The sequence below is a fragment of the Plectropomus leopardus genome, chromosome 23 (assembly GCF_026936395.1).
Source record: "Plectropomus leopardus strain MGB_pleo_1.0 chromosome 23, ASM2693639v1, whole genome shotgun sequence".
Lineage (NCBI taxonomy): Eukaryota > Metazoa > Chordata > Actinopteri > Perciformes > Serranidae > Plectropomus > Plectropomus leopardus.
This window is the reverse complement of record NC_142198.1, coordinates 10794380-10813500: the sequence shown is the minus strand read 5'-3', so window position 1 is coordinate 10813500 and position 19121 is coordinate 10794380. Positions and strand designations below refer to the sequence as shown.

General features: G+C 40.4%; 2 protein-coding genes across 2 annotated transcripts in view; one reads left to right on the top strand and one right to left on the bottom strand.

Moving 5' to 3' along the window:
* The window catches only part of adgra3 (adhesion G protein-coupled receptor A3), a 36129-nt gene extending 33951 nt beyond the window's left edge, over nucleotides 1-2178 (bottom strand). The window contains exon 1 of the mRNA XM_042512178.2: nucleotides 1150-2178. Within this exon, the coding sequence (XP_042368112.1) occupies nucleotides 1150-1358 (209 nt within the window). The 5' untranslated portion in view covers nucleotides 1359-2178. The remainder of the gene's footprint in view (nucleotides 1-1149) is intronic.
* A 2479-nt stretch (nucleotides 2179-4657) lies between these two features.
* Nucleotides 4658-10000, top strand: gba3 (glucosidase, beta, acid 3). Its single transcript, XM_042512526.2, has 5 exons — nucleotides 4658-4857; nucleotides 6706-6930; nucleotides 7018-7817; nucleotides 8332-8455; nucleotides 9765-10000. Exons 1-5 carry the CDS (start codon nucleotides 4803-4805, stop codon nucleotides 9971-9973), a joined length of 1413 nt encoding a protein of 470 aa, XP_042368460.2. The 5' UTR covers nucleotides 4658-4802; the 3' UTR covers nucleotides 9974-10000.
* The last annotated feature ends 9121 nt before the right edge of the window (nucleotides 10001-19121 follow it).

The window sequence follows — 19121 nt, the reverse complement described above, 5'->3', positions numbered from 1 at the left end:
TTCGACGTCCCACATCACATGAACACAGCATTAAACCCAGCAGCAGCAGGAGAAAAAGAAGAATGTCAACTCCTGAATCCAGTGGGTCCTCCAAGGGTCCTACACTGCGACAGAGACACAAAGGCTGAGGACCAACTATGAGGGAGTTCCTGTAAATGTTCCCACCTCCTAGGTTTCAACCCAAGTTCCCACAATGGAAACACACTTTTTGACTAAGCAGCTATGAGCTGAATTTTTGTGTTAGAGCTCTCAAATTGTGGCCCCAAGTGGCCTTGTTCTTGATTACAAATAGCAATTTTTCAAACTTCTCAAACTGTATTACAGGATTCATTATTTGATGTCATGTGCAAGGAGTTCCATTGTTACAACCAGCTCCACTACCAGAGTAAGTTGTAATAATAAGAGTGAAATAAGAAAATACATACAGTAAAGACCAATTCCTATAAAGGTCTAACTCGCAAATCTGCACCTGTCAGATTCATAGTACCTCACATGGAGTGAGTCCGAAATACAAGTCTTTTATTTAAGATGTCATGGGGGTTAGTTTGTTGTTTTTAGTTGTTTTTTTTATTTAAAGGTTTTACAAACATCCCCGCCCCTGTCAGCCAGTGTTTAGCTCACTATAGCAGCATGATGGTGTGAAATAATTAATGATGACATGCCTCACATTTAACCCAAGAGACTACCCTTCACTCTAATACAAGTTACATAATTCAAATTTCAACAGTAACAGTACCTTCTTTATGAAAATGGCCCTGTTACAACCATCCCCAGTCTCCCCTACTTGACAAGCCATGTTTATCTTGTTTTCCCTCTGTTTGATGTGCATTATGAATAAGATATGGAACATTAACCACATATTCATTCAGATAACAATCAAGAGCTTTTGTTAAGTTATTTTTGTAGTATTAAGTAGGCTATCAAATAAGTGGAAGTCCCTGACATCAAAGAAACTATTAAGAACTAGACAACACAGGCAATTAATGTAGCCTAATGCAGTTCACGTGCAGCCTTCAACAGCAGATACTTAAGGCCAAACCTTCGTAATAAAACTAATATCTTAGAAGTTTGGTGTTTAATAGGTCAAGGAGGTAGGAGTACTGCGTTTTAAATAGGTGAAATTGAACTACGCATCTCCTGTATACTCACAGTGTGACTGTCCTGTTGGGGAAGGACTCCGGGGGTAACACCTGATGGAGCTCCATGTTGCTGCAGACCACTTTCCGGTCAGACGGCAGGCTTTTCCCACCGCTTTTCGACCGTTCATCAGATGATTTGCAATCAGATGATACCGCCGAACCACCGCCGCGACCACCGAGCAGCAAAATCACAAACAACTGCAACAAATCCACCCTCATTTTCACACACGACTAGAAAACCACTGCAGCATTGGCAATGAATGTTTTGATACAACACGGGGCAGATGTGGAGTTGATACAGAGCAGCTTTGTTATGAAAAGGACCACGATAAAGACAAAAATGAGGCCAGTATCTTGTTCGGCTCGTGCGAGCCTTCCTCCTCCATTTCTCGAAAGGCTTTCCCCTTTGCTCCGCGGTTTTCAGTCCCACAGAGGTGTCCTTCTTTGTTTGCCAAACGACTCATTTATATTTCCCTTTCCATCTTAGCGTGGTGCTCATTTCCTCCAACTCTACCAATCCGCAAATTTTAAACGCTGCGTGTGCTCGCTGGTTACTGAATAACTTGTCCAGTTGTTGGGAGGTTTTCTTTGTTGCCCATAGCGTGGGTCCAGTTCAGTGTTGTCTTTTCCACGGGAGGCGGCTGCAGTAGTCCCAGGTTATCCGCACCAACTTCAGGAAACGCGGCCAGGCTCTAATTTTCCAGTATTTTGGACTACACAGTTCCAAACAACAGCTAGTAAACTTTTCTTTTTTCGTTCCCAGGCACCAACAGGAAATTACTCAGGAAAAAAACACAAAGCGCTACAACACCTTCTCAGCTCAAAGTATGTCGCAAATGCTAGAAACAACGTAACAAAGTAAAAAGCTTTACGTCTCTTAAAGAAGAATATCAAAAGTCGCTGTTATGTCTCTTTTGGCTCCACTGTGTCTTTGGAAAGTATTCAAAATCAGTTCTCTGTTCATTGAAAAGTCCTCCTCCCATGACTCTGCCCCGGGCTCCACCATTGTCAAGTCCTTCGGAATTCAAAGCATATCCGGTCCGCATTTCAGAATAAAACCATCACAGGAAGCATTATTGAGATCCGTTCAGTTGAGTCTGTTGGGCATGATTGCAATAACTTTATAAACAAAAAACCCAATCAAACAAAAGACACACCAAAAACTCAAAACTGTGAAAAACTGAGAAAAACACACACACACACACGCACACACACATACACACATACACACACTCAAAATGTTTTAAAAACACTAGGAAAAAAAGAAAAAACCCACATAACTTTAAATAATTAAAACAGATTATCAGAAAAATTGGCAATTAATTTTCTATCAGCTGACTGACTGATTAATCAGCTCATAATCATTGCAGCTGTAGTTGTATTAACTGTTTGCTAATTTAATTTTTAACCAAAACATCATATTTTATAAACTTTTTTTGTGTTTTTTTATTGCAAACATCCTAATCTGTTCAGTAACTAAACTGTTAAGATAAACGTAGAGGAGTAAAAAGTAAAGTATAATATTTCCCTCTGTAAGTAAAAGTAAAAGTATAAAGTAATAAAGTGACCAAAAAAAATGCTCAAGTGAAGTACAAGTATATTTGTTAGTTTTGTTCAGCAAGATCAACCTTACAAACAAACACAGCTTTTAGGATTTCAGAAGCATATATGCAATCACCAGAAGTAAAAAGCTCATGGTAGGAAGATGTATAACTTCCCATAAGGGTGTAGTAATCAAAATGAGCTCCACTATTACCAGCTACAACATTAAAGTGATGAACACATTAATGCATCAATGATTAAAATCCAATCATATAACATATTATCCTGGAATAGTCTCTTCTGCATAATAAGTACTCTTACTAATTGTATTTTGATGTCAGTACTTTTGTAGCCTACTTTTACTGAAGGAAGAGTTTGAATACAGTACTTTAACTGGGTATGTTTAGACTGTGGTACTCTGTGGATCTTCCATTACTGCCAACCACTACAGTAAAATTCTGCTTGCAGAAATGCATACCATCATCAAAAAGTAATCCAAAAATACTAGGCCAAGTCAAACACTCACAGGGTTTTTTAGATTAACTTTAGATACAGAAATGAATTGAGGGGTTTAAAACTTTTGTATTGCTGTTTTCAGTGAAGCAGCCAGTTTGGGTGCCTCTGTACAAGTTCTGTCAGGTTTGCTGTACACACAGTAACCATGAAAGATTAAGTCACAAAAATCCAATTGTATCTTACAGCAATGAAGAGGACATTTAACTTGCAAGGATTTCTTTTTTTTTTTTGCCCTTTGGCAAACAATCCATTTTCTTTGTTCTGATCAGGTCGAGTGAGTCCCTTCATTCTATAGAAAACTGGACCAGAAGATAGCATTGAAGTTATCACAGGCCAAAGAACATATGCCTTCTGGCTATAAAGCTTTCACCTCACTAGTCTATTGGTTTTCAGGACCTTGATGCTCTTTGACAGCACCCTTTAACCTTTTTTTGTTTGCATTTAGGACATCACATAAATTATTCAAATTGGCTGTCATAAATCCAGGGGCACAGGTTCTTAGGAAATCCTTTCACTGAACTCAATAAATGAACTTAAATGGGCTTGGATAAACTCATAATTACATAAGTGAACATACTCCCAACAACATTCTTCTTGGCTGAAAATAAAAGGGAAATGCAAAAAAGCATTATTTGACAGGCCCTACTGGACAAAGTTCATAAAATTAATTTCATCCAACTTTAGGATCAAACAATTTCACAAACTGATATTTTAGGCTGCTGACTGAAAATCATGTTCTTACATTTGACATTTGTCTGAGGAAGTATACAGGGATGCAGTTCTCGGCAGGTATGCTAAAACGTCTGCCAATAATACTTTATCCCTGGAGATTTATAAATCAAATGTGGTTATAGCCTATTTTGGCCATTTTAGCACAACAGTTTTTAGTATATCTGCCTGAAATACCAAAAATTGGGGGAAAAGACAAAGAGTTCATCTCTCCCTGGAAATTGATCAAAATCACCTTGCAAATTACAGATCAATAAAGACAATGCTACTGAGTATAATAAAGCATTAATGACTATAAACGTTCATAAACTAAATGTCGTTTATCACAACTAATGAACCCCATAAAGAAGATTATGTCGTTTTTAAATCACACTTTGCTATAGAAATCATATCAATGGCTGATACTTTACTGTGCGCGCTCCCGCGAGGTGCGCGCAAATCTCGTCGCGCAGGCACAAAAACTGCAGCCTTGTGTGCTGCTTTCAAGCGCTCCTCGGAAGATTTAGACACCAAGTTGTGAAAACAAGTTTCAAGGGAAATTCGAAATATTAACCGCAGTAACCAAAGTAGTTCGGCTGATTCTCGAGCCACAGTATTTAAATATTGCTGCAAGGCCAGAATGGAGAAAAGAAAAAGCATATTTGAGTTTACCTTGGCTTGCAAAACATACTGTGCAAAAAAACAAAACAAAAACGTGACGCTTCTTAACGTCACTTCTGTGAGTCTTTCCTGGTTGCCGGATACTACGGCTGCATGCGTATTATGCACGAGAACAAACAGTTAAATAAGATTTTTTAGGAGACAAACACATTAAATCTATGCAAAACGCAGCAAGCAATCTCAACGGCTTTGATTCAGTATCCTAAAGGTAAAAACATGTTCCCACGAGACTTTGCGTGGGGAGCGGGAACTGCTGCGTACCAAATAGAAGGTATGTAAACATAAACAAGACATTAGGAATTGTTTGACATTATTGTGGGTAAACAGGACACAATACTTATCACACGTGCAGTTTTATACAATAAATAGACCAGGGATACTCAACTTGCTTTACCAGAGGGCACATTTGCAAAATGTTAGGAGGCTAGGGGGCACTTGATAAATATAGTTATATATATATATTTTTTTATTATAGACCTATATAAGAAACAAAATGCTTATTTTCAATGCTTTGACGTGTGCTGTCCTCACTCAGCTTTGCTGAGAGGCGAATCCAGCCAAAGCTGTTGTGTGCAGATTAGATGTACACAGGCGCGTTTTTAGAATCTGAGGACAGTGGGGGCTTGGCCCTGACCTCTGTTCGGGTGTAATGGGATCTACTCCAGGCACTTGTTTTCAGTGTATACTGTAACAAAGTACTTAAGTATTTTTTGGGAGAGCATATGTAGTTCACTTGCGCTTTTATATTTCTATGAACTTTCACTTTTATTCCACTACATTTCCTTTAAGCATCTGAGTCAAAAAAGGAAAGGAAAGGAGGAGGGGATGGGTGGATAAATTAATGGGAGGGAAGGAAAAACTGTATTTTGTTCTTTAAATCCATTAAGTTAGAACGTAGGCTCCGTTTTTAAGGCAGTGTACATGACATGAAGATATAAACCTCATAATCCTCAGAACTGTGACCACTTGCTTTTGTATTAATAGCATTTACTGGTATTTTTACTTTCAAATCTTAAGTACAATAAATATCAGATACCTTTAAGACTTTTACTCAAGTAATATTCGAATACATGACTTTAACTTCTGCCTTATTCATTTTCTGGCAAGATGTCTGTACCTTTTCAGAAGCCTGGCTTTCAGGTACTTCCATTGCATTGTTTTGATAAACAAGTTCAATTCTGGTGCTTTTTATGCACTCTGGCACTTGACTCATTTTCAAATTACAAAAAAAAAAGAAATCCCAGAGTGATTCAATGTATTTTCATTGCCCCACCCTACGTTGAGTATCACTGGAATAGACCTAGGCTTACAATAAATACTTCTGTTAAGGTGTTGCTTTAATTGAAACTCGTACTTTGTTTAAAATAAACTTGATCTATTAGTTCTACAAATAATTGTCAAAACTTCTTATCATGGCACACATTCAAAATGTTAGGAAAGTATGGACTCACCAACTCTGCCCTAGTTTGTGCTGATGTTGTATTATGACTATTGCTTTATTGCTTTCGGGAAATATGAGTCTGATATCTGATAAAGTCCACTCTGTCAGATAAGGAAGATTTTAAAAATGATTACAGTTGAATCCATACAACTCAACAATCTGAACATCATAGGCTCAATTAAAGTTATATTTACTCAAGAAACTTTGTATTACATGACCTTAGACTGCACAGGTTGGTTGGTCACGATACTGTGTCCACACCCTGTAAATGGCACACACCAATGATACAAAACACAAGGTCAATTTTATTCCTTCCAGAGGTTGTAAACAGAAATGTCATGTGACGTTCAGTTATAGCCCATACATGCATTGACCTTTTGACATAGTAATGTCTGACTAACTCATAGATTGTATCCAGTCAATGGATCAACTTCATTGAGCTCATATTGAGCTTAATGTAAAACACCAAAAAAACTACAGACCATTATTTTTAAGGAGGACAATTACAGCAAAATAAAAACAATAAATGCTACTTAGAAACGAAAGATAGAGTCACAATGAACTAAGTGAAATCCACAGGCACACTTAAAGTCTCAGTAGAGGCATTAATGTGATTTTTTAAATGTCAACACCCTACACACTATTATGAAATGAAACAACCTTCATGTGTGCATTGAGGTGGCTGGCAGGCAGACGGCAAGGGACCAAGTATCTGGGACACGTTTTGTCATGATAAAGGCAAAGTGTTTGGGGAGCAGAATGGAGATGTGGCCTGTAACAGCTACGAGCTGTGGGAGAAGGACCTGGAGTGTATCCAGCAGCTTGGACTGACGCACTATCGTCTGTCTCTCTCCTGGGCGCGCCTCCTGCCTGATGGGACCACGAGACATGTCAATCCGAAAGGTATTCCCATATCCCCATGCCATATTCGATTCCAAAACAATATTTTACCTCATCACCAATAAACAATATTGTATATGTGTCCAACAGGTGTGCAGTACTACAACAAGGTGATTAATGATTTGCTGGCCTGCAATGTATCACCAATGGTCACACTTTACCACTTTGACCTGCCTCAAGCTCTCCAAGATCAGGGCGGCTGGAAAACAGCGCATATAGCAACCCTGTTTGACAGCTATGCCAAGTTTTGTTTCAAAACATTCGGCGACCGTGTCAAACTTTGGATCACCATCAATGAGCCCTACGTGTGCGCCAAACTGGGCCACGAAGACGGCATCCATGCACCTGGGTTAAAAGAACCGGGGATTGCTGCGTACCTGGTGGGCCATAACATGCTGCGTGCCCATGCCATGGCCTGGCACAGCTACAACTCCCTCTACAGGTCAAAGCAAAAGGGTGCGGTGTCTCTGGCGATCAACAGTGACTGGCTTGAACCGCTACATACAGGCTGCACAGAGGATATCGCTGCCACCGAGCGCAACCTTGCGTTTACACTCGGGTGGTTTGCCTGGCCCGTGTTTGTATCTGGAGATTATCCAGAAATAATGAGATCCACCATTGACGCTCAAAGTAAGAAGGTGGGATACAATGGTAGCTCAAGACTGCCCAGTTTCTCAAAGGATGAGCCCAACATTATGGGCACAGCTGATTTTTTTGCATTAAACTACTATACGTCTCGAAAAGTCAAGCCAGGAGGAGGTGGTGGAGATTTGTGCATGAAGAGCGACCGAGATGCAGGTGAAGTTTTGGATCCATCCTGGCCTATTTGTGGCGTGTCCTGGCTCGCTGTAGTGCCCCATGGCTTGAGGAAGCTTCTCAAATACATCAAGGTAAAACAACAACTACTGATCATCTGAGGTAATTTTCTGTATCATCTCCCTCAGTAAACATCACTAAAGTGTCCCCAAACAAGGTTCAAACACATCCTTTATTTTGAGTGTGAATTCAATCAGCTGAAATGTGGAGTCATTTTTCTTTCTTCTCTTGGCATCAAACTGAATTGACCGACAACAAGACAAATCGCCTTCAACCAAACGCTTAGAACACCCTGACATTTGTACAGTGTCTTGCTATTGATTTTGTATGTGGTAATCTCCTTTTAACACCTCCAGAAACACATTGATGCTTCATTAGGGCTGTCACATTGAATGAAACAGTTACTTTGCTGAAAGTGTTTGCAATTGCAATTTCCTGCTGTTGTGCCTTGTCACAGGCCATTAGTCTGAGCTTGGCACCGGTGAAATGCAGCTAAACGGCACACTGTGGACCAATCTGTCTCTCCCTGGAATGTCTGACAGCTGAGATGCCTTGTTTGACAATAATATTTGCCCCGTGACTTTCCAGGACACTTTCAACAACTCAGCGGTCTACATCACAGAGAATGGGTTCTCTCAGGTGGGGCCGGTGCAGATTGAGGATACCCAGCGCTCAAAGTTTTACAAGGACACCATCTCTGAAGTGGCTAAAGGTAATGGCTGATAAATCTGTCATGGAAATAAGCACATTAGCCGACTGTAGTTGGGCTAAATCAGTGGGGAAAACAATCTTAAGAGGGTTCCCACAGTCATGGAAAACCTGGATAAGTCATGGAATTTCATGATCACCTTCTCCAGGCTTGGAAAAGCCATGGAATTAGTAAAAATCATTGAAACTTTTGGAAAAGTCACAGAATAAAATGAAAAAATGGCTGGTCCTGGTCATGCCACATAGCTGCAAATGTATTTTCTGTAGCTGTCGACGTAACATAGCTTTAAATGCGTTTACCAACACATACGTTTCTTCATTTTCTCCCTGCATTCCCCTGTCCCCTGAATTTTTGGTAGTGGTAGTTACATTTTTCTCTATAGTGTTCCCCAATAATGGTAGAAACACACAAATGTATACATGAGCAATATTGCGTTTGTTGCAGCAGTAAATTTATGGCCGTTAATGATTGCACTGAAAATTGGAATACTGAATGTAAAATGTGCTTTAAAGCACTTACATTTACATTTTTTGTTACACTTATCGTCAAATAGAATTTTGACTGTATTTTTACTACAGTTCGTCACACTTTAATTTCCTTACAGCTGCCAATGAATGACTTCCTGACAAATTGTCTTTAGTAAAATGAATTCTAAAATTCTCAGATGTGGTCCACTTAAGCTTCACCTCTTGCAACTGTGTAAACATTAGTCACAAATCAGGGATGCAAAGATTGCTTTCTGTAGCATCAGGAGTGTTTGAATACCTCAGTTTAGTTTTAAATATCACTGACAACACCACCACCTGTGCACTAGAGCCAGAATCCTTTGCTCAAGTTTGGATGAATGGTGGAAACAAACATCTGGTGGAGCAATAGATTTTTATAGATTAATGAAAACATAATTTTTATTCATAATATTTTATTTCCAGCCTTAAAGGCTTAGGAGTTATTGCCAAATGCATTTGTTTTGGCACCATCATCTGGCCAATCTGTGTATTTTTTATTGCCAGGGAAATTGAAAGTTAGCTCAAGAGCTCAAAGACTTATGGATGAATTTTGCTGAACTGCATAACATCCATGTAAGGCTAGAAATAAGAGAAAAAAAGTTTGAGCTCGTTTTGCTTGATTACTTTCTGCTTGTTGCAAATAATTCATACTCTTGGTATGCTTTAGAAATCTTGATAATGACAATGTGTCACTGATAGCTGTAGCTTCCTAAGGTCAAAGACTATAACTTCTGTTATAAAGATTTGGATTAAATCTTTTTAAATCTAATCAATGACAAGTCTGTTTTTACTGTCTTTGTGTATAGCTATACAAGAAGATGGTGTCAACGTCCGTGGATATTTCGCCTGGTCACTGCTGGACAACTTTGAGTGGGCCGATGGATTCAGTGTTCGCTTTGGATTGTTCCATGTGGACTTTGCAGACGCAAAGCTAAGCCGAACTATTTACCAGTCTGGACGGGAGTATGCAAAGATGATCTCAAAATACAAAAGTGGTCAAGATGAAGAGAGATAATTAAAAGAAAATACTTTGAACTTGCAATTTTTGTATTGTCTGTTATTATTATTTATTTTTTTTATTATTTATTTATTTTTGCCTGACTCTAGTCCAACTAACCAATCAGGCGTCCTTCATTGTAGATCTCAAAGTTAAAGCACCACTATTGTGTCTGGATTTCTTTGCAGTTTAGAAAATGGTCTGGGTGATTTATAGAAAATCGGACTGCAGTAGGGGAAGTGAGGACATGGCCAAAGGAAGTTAAGCTGTTTCAATGGGATGCAGATTAGTATTCTGTCCTGTCCCGCTCCCAGTCAATCTGTAAAAGGAGGTTTATGAGGAGAGGGGAGTTCCTCACTCAGAAGGCCAATAGAGCAGTAACACAAAGCTTCTGCAGCCTCTTCGCAGGTCTGCAGAAGGATGCGTGAGAGTAAATTGTATTTGTCAGTGACTAATAGCAGTATTAATATTGGTATCTTCTTCAATAAAAGCACCGACATCTCTATGATTTTATTTCCCCCTGAACCTGTGAGGCAGATTAGTCTTTAACATGCAGCTGAAAACACAGTACAAATACTTTGCATTGTATTCTAGAAGTTTCTCTCAACCAAATAGCTGTTTGTAGTACTTTCTTGTGTTTGAACTGCTAGGGAAAATAAATTACACAGTCCATTTGGTCATCCTTTCTATGCTCGACACACACACAACTCCTGTACCTCACCTATCACACTGGAAAGAACCCATCAAAAAGTCACTTATCACAATGCAGCCAGGCTGCATAAAGCACACTCCAGCAGACTCAGAAGGGATGCCAGCTGAAAGCAACAGATGTCCTGCCACAGGAAGAGAGTGTAATGCCATTTGTGTTCCCCGGACAGCTGTGCAAACTCTCTACTTAAAGAAAGAAAAGAGCGAACAAGGCGAAAAGCCTCCCGGAGGCCTTCTGTTGATTTGCTGTGCATGCTGTGGTTAAGGTGGGATTATTTATATGGAGTGCTGAACAATGCACTGCACATCTACAAGGCTGAGAGAGCCATATTGAGTGTTTGACATTAGTGTGCACAGGTGGGTCTAAAAGAACGTGGGATATTGTAGATCATTTGTGATGTTTGAGATAAAAGCTTAAAGGAATGCCAATTAAAATCAACTTGATCTTTGCTCTTTAGTAACTGGAGGATGAGCAGTGTGACGGCACCTGTTTGTAAGCCTACAGTGCCACCTTGTGGTATAAAAGGGAAGTACAGCTTTGACTTGGACTGCACTTCACAATATGGTGTCACAAGATGTGCTGCTTTGATTAATAAAATGCATCATGTTGTTGTAACAATAAACAACTAAAGCAGCTCCCTAACCACAATACATCACAGATTTAACACAATTAATATTTATGCTCCGATGTGAAGGAAAATGTCATTTATATTCTGTGTTGGGAGACTTTGTTTGCATTAATAAGCATGGTGTATCGTGACATCCAGTTGGCTGTGCATACTGTTTTCAACAGATGTGAGTAATACCCTCGTGGCCCTCCTCCATCTATGTCAAGCCGAGTGAGATTCTCCTTTGTCTTATGATGAATAACAAGCTATTGTGGAAAAAAACATGAATAATGCCACCGCCGTGCGCATTAGAACTCCTTTGCAGGCTGCTTTGAACGCAAAGTTGAGCCACATCTCGCACTATTTCAACGTTAATGAAGTTCATCTAATATCTGTGGCTCTGTCAGAAGCCGCTTTAAATCTCTGCAGAGTGATGGTGACAGAGCGCTAAACATTTACTAAACAGATGTAAGATGCAGCTTGTCGGGTGGGGACACCGGCTGATTAAAAATCAAGTGATATGTTAATAGAACAATCTTTTATTGCAAAAAAAAAAAAATCTCTTACCCGCATGAGACAAAACCATAACTAAAGCAGGTTTGAGTCTTGTTTCCCATGGGCAACTGAATCTCCAGCTAAGAGTTGATTAGTAATTCCACCAACTGTCTGCCTTTATTGATGGATTCCATCTTCCTTCATTCCTGGCTGGAGGTAGCTGCATGGGTGAAAGAAGCACCACTGCAGCTGAATTGATTGAATGAAATATGAGCAAGAAGTTCCTCCGCACTTAGTGGATGTTGGAATTAGCCTTTTGCAAGAGGGGGGGCTAAGGAATAATATGTGCCTATTGCAGGTTGGAAAGCTTAAAACATTAATTAGCATTTAAATAATTCACTCCTCCAGTCTCTTTAATAGCTCCAACTACGAATATTCAACTTCAATTCATTACAGCGGGGCAGAATTTATTCTGATTAGCCCGTAATGTAGAAAGTCGCCCAAGAAACCATTTCTAAATGTGCTTTCCAATTAAGTGCCAAATATATCATGTGTATAGATAAGTTGCTTTTGACAATGAATTAGTACGTTTAATTGTAACATTCAATCACAGGCGGAGATTTACCCTGAGGAAAATTCTGGCAAATTATTAAGAGAGGCCCATTTGTATTTGACCAAACTTAAGTCATTCTGTTTTGACAGACACTGTGAAATATTCATTAACTGGGAAATTCATTTACTTATTATAAATTAACTAAATAATTTAGCTGTTGATAAACTATCTTCATTGTGAATTATAGGGAAAGCACAATCTTGTGTATCGGTGCAGTGCTTACAGGTGCAAAGGGTATGACTTCTGGCAAATAATTACCTTTTTCTATTTACTGATTACCCTCATATGCATATTCCCCGGAGAAATTGTATAATTAGATTGTTGCTTCAATATCAAGATGAAGAGACATCAGCCACTCCCTTCCTCTAGAGCATAGATACAAATCTCCCTCTTCCCTTTCCTCTCGCTCTCTTTGTCTGGGTCTCTCAGTCAGCTGGTGAGGGACCCGCGAGAGGCCCAAACCACCACTCAGCCTGCCTTCTGTCTTTCTCTCTCTCTCTTTCTCTTTTTCACTCACTTTCTGTAGCTCATCATCTTCCCCTCTCCTAATCGCATTGCTCATTTTCCATTGACAAGAGAGTATGAGGAGAGAGGGAGGAGGGAAAAAAAACAGCACAAACTTTCTAAATCCCATTGACCTACTTCGCCAGACATTTCACAGGGAATTCATATTAGTGCAAAAGAGTTAGAAGAAATGTTTTTTCATTTCCTCCCCTTTCTTCCTCACAACCCCCTCCTTCTCTTTCAGCTGGAAGCCATTTTTCCCACATTCCGTATTTGATCCTGTATGACCACTACAGTACATTATACAAGTGGATAAACGCGTTACCGTGGCATAACCAGCAGTACGGGGCTCTGTCGCACACTTTTGACAGTGGCATAAGAAGCATGACATCGGAGCTATAAAAAGCGCTTTGGAAGACCTCGTGTTTGATTGATGAATTTGGCAGCGCAGACAAGATTGAGGGGGATGAATATTGCTAGGCCTTGAAGACAGGAAGTGGAATTATGACGGACCCATACAGAGAACTAAAGCGGCGAGACGAAAAGAGAATAAAAAGAGAAAAAGGCAATTCAAATCTTTTTCTTTTAAGTCCCTCCCTGAGGGACTGCAGATGACCCTGCTAACGACTGTTGAAATTCTAACTCCCTTGAGTGTGATGGCGCCGCGTGATGGGAGGGGGTTCGCAGACCCGCCTGAAAAATTGAAAGCTCCTAGAATATTCAGCTAACCCTGTGCGCTCGGTTGGGGGTGGTGATTGGGGGGCACATGCAGAGATTGGTATGCAGGGTTTGTGTGTGTGTGGTGGGTAAGCCCAGCGGTGGTGGCGAGAGAGAACCCCCCCTCCGTGTGCGTGTGTGTGGTGGCCAATGAGCCGAGCGCCATGTCTCATGGGAACAGTGGTAGGAGTGCGAGTGAACATCAGTGAGAAAGAGAAAGAGACAATTTATGGAACCTTTAGAAGCAAAGTGAATACTGTGATGGCGGTGTAGTTATCAGGCCCGGATCCAAGCAGGGAGACTAATGACGTGGATATAACCTCATGCTCCCAATATGCAAAAACAATGTCATCAACAAAGAAAGAGTGAAAAATTCATTGGCTCTAGATCTCCTCGGAAACAGACAATGGTTACCTGTGGGTCTTACCTGTCTGAAAATAATGAAAGGTATACAGTGGGCCACTAACAGTATAAGCGTGATCTTACATTTACATGGGCCTCTTATGTCCTACCTCAAACTCCGCTTTCGTAAATCCTGATTCTTGTTTTTGTAGTTTTGACCACCAACACTCCTATTACCCTACAAGACATCTGGAGAAATTGTATAATTAGATCTGGAAATGCGGCAATAAACTTAAGAAATATATCAGAGATTTGGAGTCGATCAATACCCAGGTTAACCAAATGAAGGTTAGCAGTATATCATCACACAACTGTCAACTGTCATCCATCTGTTATCCAGCTTAAAGAATGACAGCTCATAGTAGGACATTGCACTTAAGATAGTTGTTCATACAATTTTAAAATTTTTTAAAGTTTTAGGTATGCTCACAGTCCGTCTCAGAACCCACAGGTTATCAGTCTTATGACGATAAACGTTCGGGAGCAACAGCCGATATTTCTGGAGATACGGTGTAGCCAGTGGATATTCAGGCCAAGACTTCTTCCTCTGTGCACTATTCATTTTGGCTAATCCCTATAAACAAATATCTACTAACAGGTGCAGATACATTTGTGGAAAAGCTACTACGACGTTAAACCCTTGTAAGTAGATAGCCAATAGGTTTCAAGCTCGCATTTAGGCAAATGTGTTCAACCTTGCCTCAAATGTTATTCACACTATTCAGATAACGAAAACCATAACACTTATGATACAAATATTCTTGTCCTGTTGCCCAAATATTCTGCATACATGTACAGATCTGTTTATAGAGATAAGCTCACATCTAACTAAAATGGAAGGAGTCAGTCTCCATAAATGTCTGTCCCTCGTTTTTCAACCATTAATACAATCGACTTCACACAAGGTTGACGTACTGCTGAGGACTCAAGGTCTCGAGTCTTGCTGGGTACAGCTCACTCTCAGTCACGTGTTACAGTACATTCAAGAGCAGATGTACAAAAAGAGACTGGAGATGTTACACTGTAGCAAACTCAAATATTTCAAGAATCAGCAATGCAACTTTCAGAAATAAATGCTTCTGTATAAGAAATTGTCTTGTCCCAAATAAGCTACCTGTTGGCAATTGATGCTTACTATTGCACTGCTAGGGGACACTACTATGGCAAATGTAGTGCTCAGGACTCATGGAAGCACAGTGTGGGAGTGTGAAGTTGTTTGAACCAAAGGCAATAGGCCTGTCCCAGACAGGCTTGTTTTAAAGCGGTACTGCACTAGACCAAAGAAAGTGCCTTAGATCATCGGTCCAGATTTCGTAGATAGATACGATTTCGTAGTTGCCTAAAAATTGCCATGGCTTGTTTGTGCTGCATTTTTCTTTTATCACTCCACTCCCAATTATACCCGAAGCAACAGGATACTGATTTGAACTAAGTCATCCTAACGCGTGTCATCACCCACTTAGCTACTCAATGTGCCGTGTGTTCCTCTTGCAATAAGCTAGCAAACATGAGTAAAATCAAAGGTCTAATATGTGTGTCATAATATTCAACATCATGCTAATTGCTAGTTAACTCCTGGTCCATTGCTAATCTGGCTAAAATGTTAGCTTGTTAACAATCTGACAGCTCAAGCTTACTACAATCGTGCAATCATAACTGATTGAATAGAGGAGAAATGATGGCCTCTTTGAAAATAAGCAGTAATAAAGAGATTTTCCTTAAACTATTTCAAGTTTTTGTGCAAAGAGAAAAGCAATCAAGCGCCACTACTGTGCCACATAGCATTGTACTACATCAGTTGTGAAAGTGCAACCTTTCCTTGTAGTTTGAAAAAAGAAAATGTTTAGGTATCTCCTGAAACAACAAGTGGTTCCTATTGAAAACTCCACAGCTCATCTTTGATTAACTGCCAACGCTTTAGGTTGAAACCATTTCAAGAGAGAGCGGACGCATGGGGTGCAGAGCAACAGTGCACGTGGACTAATTAACTCTAAGTGTTGTAAGACATGCTCCCTTCTCACCCGTGTTGTCACTCAGGGTTTGAGTGGCGCTAATGAGAGAATTATCTAGCCTCGGACCCTGGTAATGCATTCAAATGAACACCAGCTGACCTGACCTATGAGATGGCTTTTTAATCTCACCACTTAATACCAATCAGGCCTGCTTTCTCATGTGCCTACAGTGGGAGGGCCCTGTGCTCCAAACGCCGCCATCCACTTTTTTTCCTACTGTTGATCTAAGGGAGAGTGTTAATTGTCTTGGATGGCTCAAGGGCCTCTGCTGATATTATGCAGGGAACCTCAGGTGTGCAGGATAAAACAGGTGAATATGGCTTCTGAAGTGTTTGCTGGGCATCAAAGTGAAAGAGTGTGTGTGTACGCTCGTGTGTGTGTGTGTAAGCCCCTTATCATGAGAACCCAGTTGAGGATTAAGAAGGTTAATAAGGTCATGAGTTTGCAACAAAAATCGGTGACATACAATAGAGCTTTGGCATTGTTGGATTACCATAATCATCATCCTTTGGTGCCCAAACCTGTGACTCAATTGTTGTGCTTGCAGTGTTTCCAAATGCAATACAAATGTTCTGCAGGGGGCGGGTTAGGGGAATTTAATAATTACCTGCTGGTATTACCAATTTAAGCATTTATACTTCGGCAAGTAAGCCTGTGTTTCAAATTGGATCAAGGTATTTTCGGTTTGTTGTGTAGCGAGCTTAACTGTGATGGTTTGTTTCAGCCAGACAGCGCAGAACTTGTGGGCAACATGAGCAATAAGCCCTTTCAAGTGTTTGGGCTGGAGCCGTTTTTGTTTTGCCAAGCGCTTGAGGTAACAAATAGCAGATCAGCCGGAGTTCAAGGCTGCTCACGAAAATGGTCGGTGCGTTTCAATGCCTTTTGGGGAGACTTTTATTGTTATAAATCTTCTGGCGTAGTCAGTGTGTGGATGTTTGGGCAACTGTGTGCCAGGGAGTCAAACGCAAGCTTGGGAACAACATCTGCCTGTGTAAACTTGAAAGTGCACCCTCCTGGCCTTGTAACCATCCCACACTCGCAGCATGCCGAAGTCAAGATACAGAGGAAAAGAAGTATTGATGAGACTAATATGCGAGGTCTTTCCACCTCCCTGAAGTCATTAGAATCTATATTCTTATATTGTTCACAAGTACTCAGGATTTGCCTGAATGGGGCCAAATTAAAAGGGATTTAATAGGATTTGCTTATTGCTGATTCAAGGAGGTGGTTGCGATTGGTAGCAATTTCACTTTCCAATGTATATTTTAAGTTATCGTATGGAATGAGGAGTAAGCTCTTTGTAGTGTTGTCATCTTGAAGAAAGTGCTAAAAAATATGCTGAGACCGCAATAATGACTGGATTAGATGCATTATGATGCAGCTTCATTTTTGTTCCCTGTTATATGAATACACAGTTCCCTGATCCCAAATAGTTTGGATTAACGCAGACAGTGTTTTGACTGCTCTGTGTGTGATCATACCCAGTGTCAGAATAATCTAATTATGGCAGGTGAAAAGTTTTGTGGTGATGTCTTGCACAGACTCATACATACAGTGTTCAATTACTTGTTACGAGGTTGAGTGCATTGTATAGCACATCTTTACATGTTGCTGGTTGACAGCTAATTGTACAGCCGACAATATAGATCAGCTGCTGTGTTGTGTCACACACGTGTGTGGCAGAGGTGCAGCTTTTGTCTCTCTATCTCAGCTCACAGGCCCCATTGTCATGCAGGCGCTCAGGTAACAGGCCCAGTCGTCACTCATCTGCCTGACGGCCGCTGCTATCTGCCCTGGCGGTGACTGATGACGGGAGTGAGGGGTGGGAGTGTGTATGTGTTAGCACCAGACAGTGTGTTGTACCGAAGGGGGGATCCGTGGCAGGTAGGCAGGCGAAGAGGGAGGCGAGATGGATACCACCCTGACTGAGGGCTGGGTTAGAGGCCAGTGGGCAGTGCTGCATTCACTGGCCGTGCCTGTGAGCAATACAGGGGCTATTGCGCACTGCAGCCAAGCAAGGATAACAGTGTTGGTGAGATGGATCAGTTGTCACATGAACAAAATGGCACTGAAAAGAAAGTTGAGATAGACAGGTTGGCACTTTGTAGCTGGATGGCATAGAGGGCCAACAAAAACATGTGATGTGGCTCAGATTCACCAGGAGACTGGAGGAACTGCAAGTTTGCAAACTATGGTTTGGATCCACTGGAGAGAACTGGAAAGTGTTGCGGGTGGGTTAAAGGGTAATAGAGTGGAACTTAAAGACCCCCCCCCCCCACCACCACCACCACCATATAATCATTTTTACAATAATTACTGTGAGGTTGAATTTGTGAAGTAAACTTTGTTTTTCTTGCATGCCTGCAGTGAATTAAGAATCTGAAGACTGAGAAAATTCTTGATGCATTAACCACAGAAAAACAAATTCCTGATGCATCAGCAAGCAAAACTATATCAAAACATCCATTCTGAAACTTTCAAACAACTTATGCAGTTTAATCCAAGTCTCATTTATCCAGTTGTATGCTCCGTACTTCCCAAACAGCTATTTCGAAAAATGTAAGTGAAATGTATTCATGTGCCCTTCAAAGCCAGACTCTATTGATAAAAAAAATAATTTTACCTCAATGAACACAGTGGCTGCTGGACTACCACTGGTTGGATCAGTTTAGTTGTTTGTGGTCTCCAAAAGGTCTCCAATGAGACTTGGATTATACTGCACAAGTTGCGTGAGAGTTTATAAATAGATGTTTTGATATAGTTGTGCTGTTGTTAAACATGAACCCTTATGACTTCTATTCATCAAGAATTTTTTACTCCATTTTTGGATTCTTCGTTAACTGGATGCATGCAAGAAAAATGTTTTCTTCACATATTCAACGGAACACTAAGTGAGTAACTAATACACAAATGATCATTTGGAAGGTGAAGTTTTTCTTTAAGTTGAATAAAGCTGTTTCACATTGAATAAATCTGTTTCTAGCGAGCACTTTCACGCTACCCAAGATAACAAGATTTCTGTTTGCAAGATTTTTTAGAAAGTAAATGAAATGTTAAGTAGAATGGAAAGATTTCTGACAGGTAAGACAGGAACACACAGGTGATGC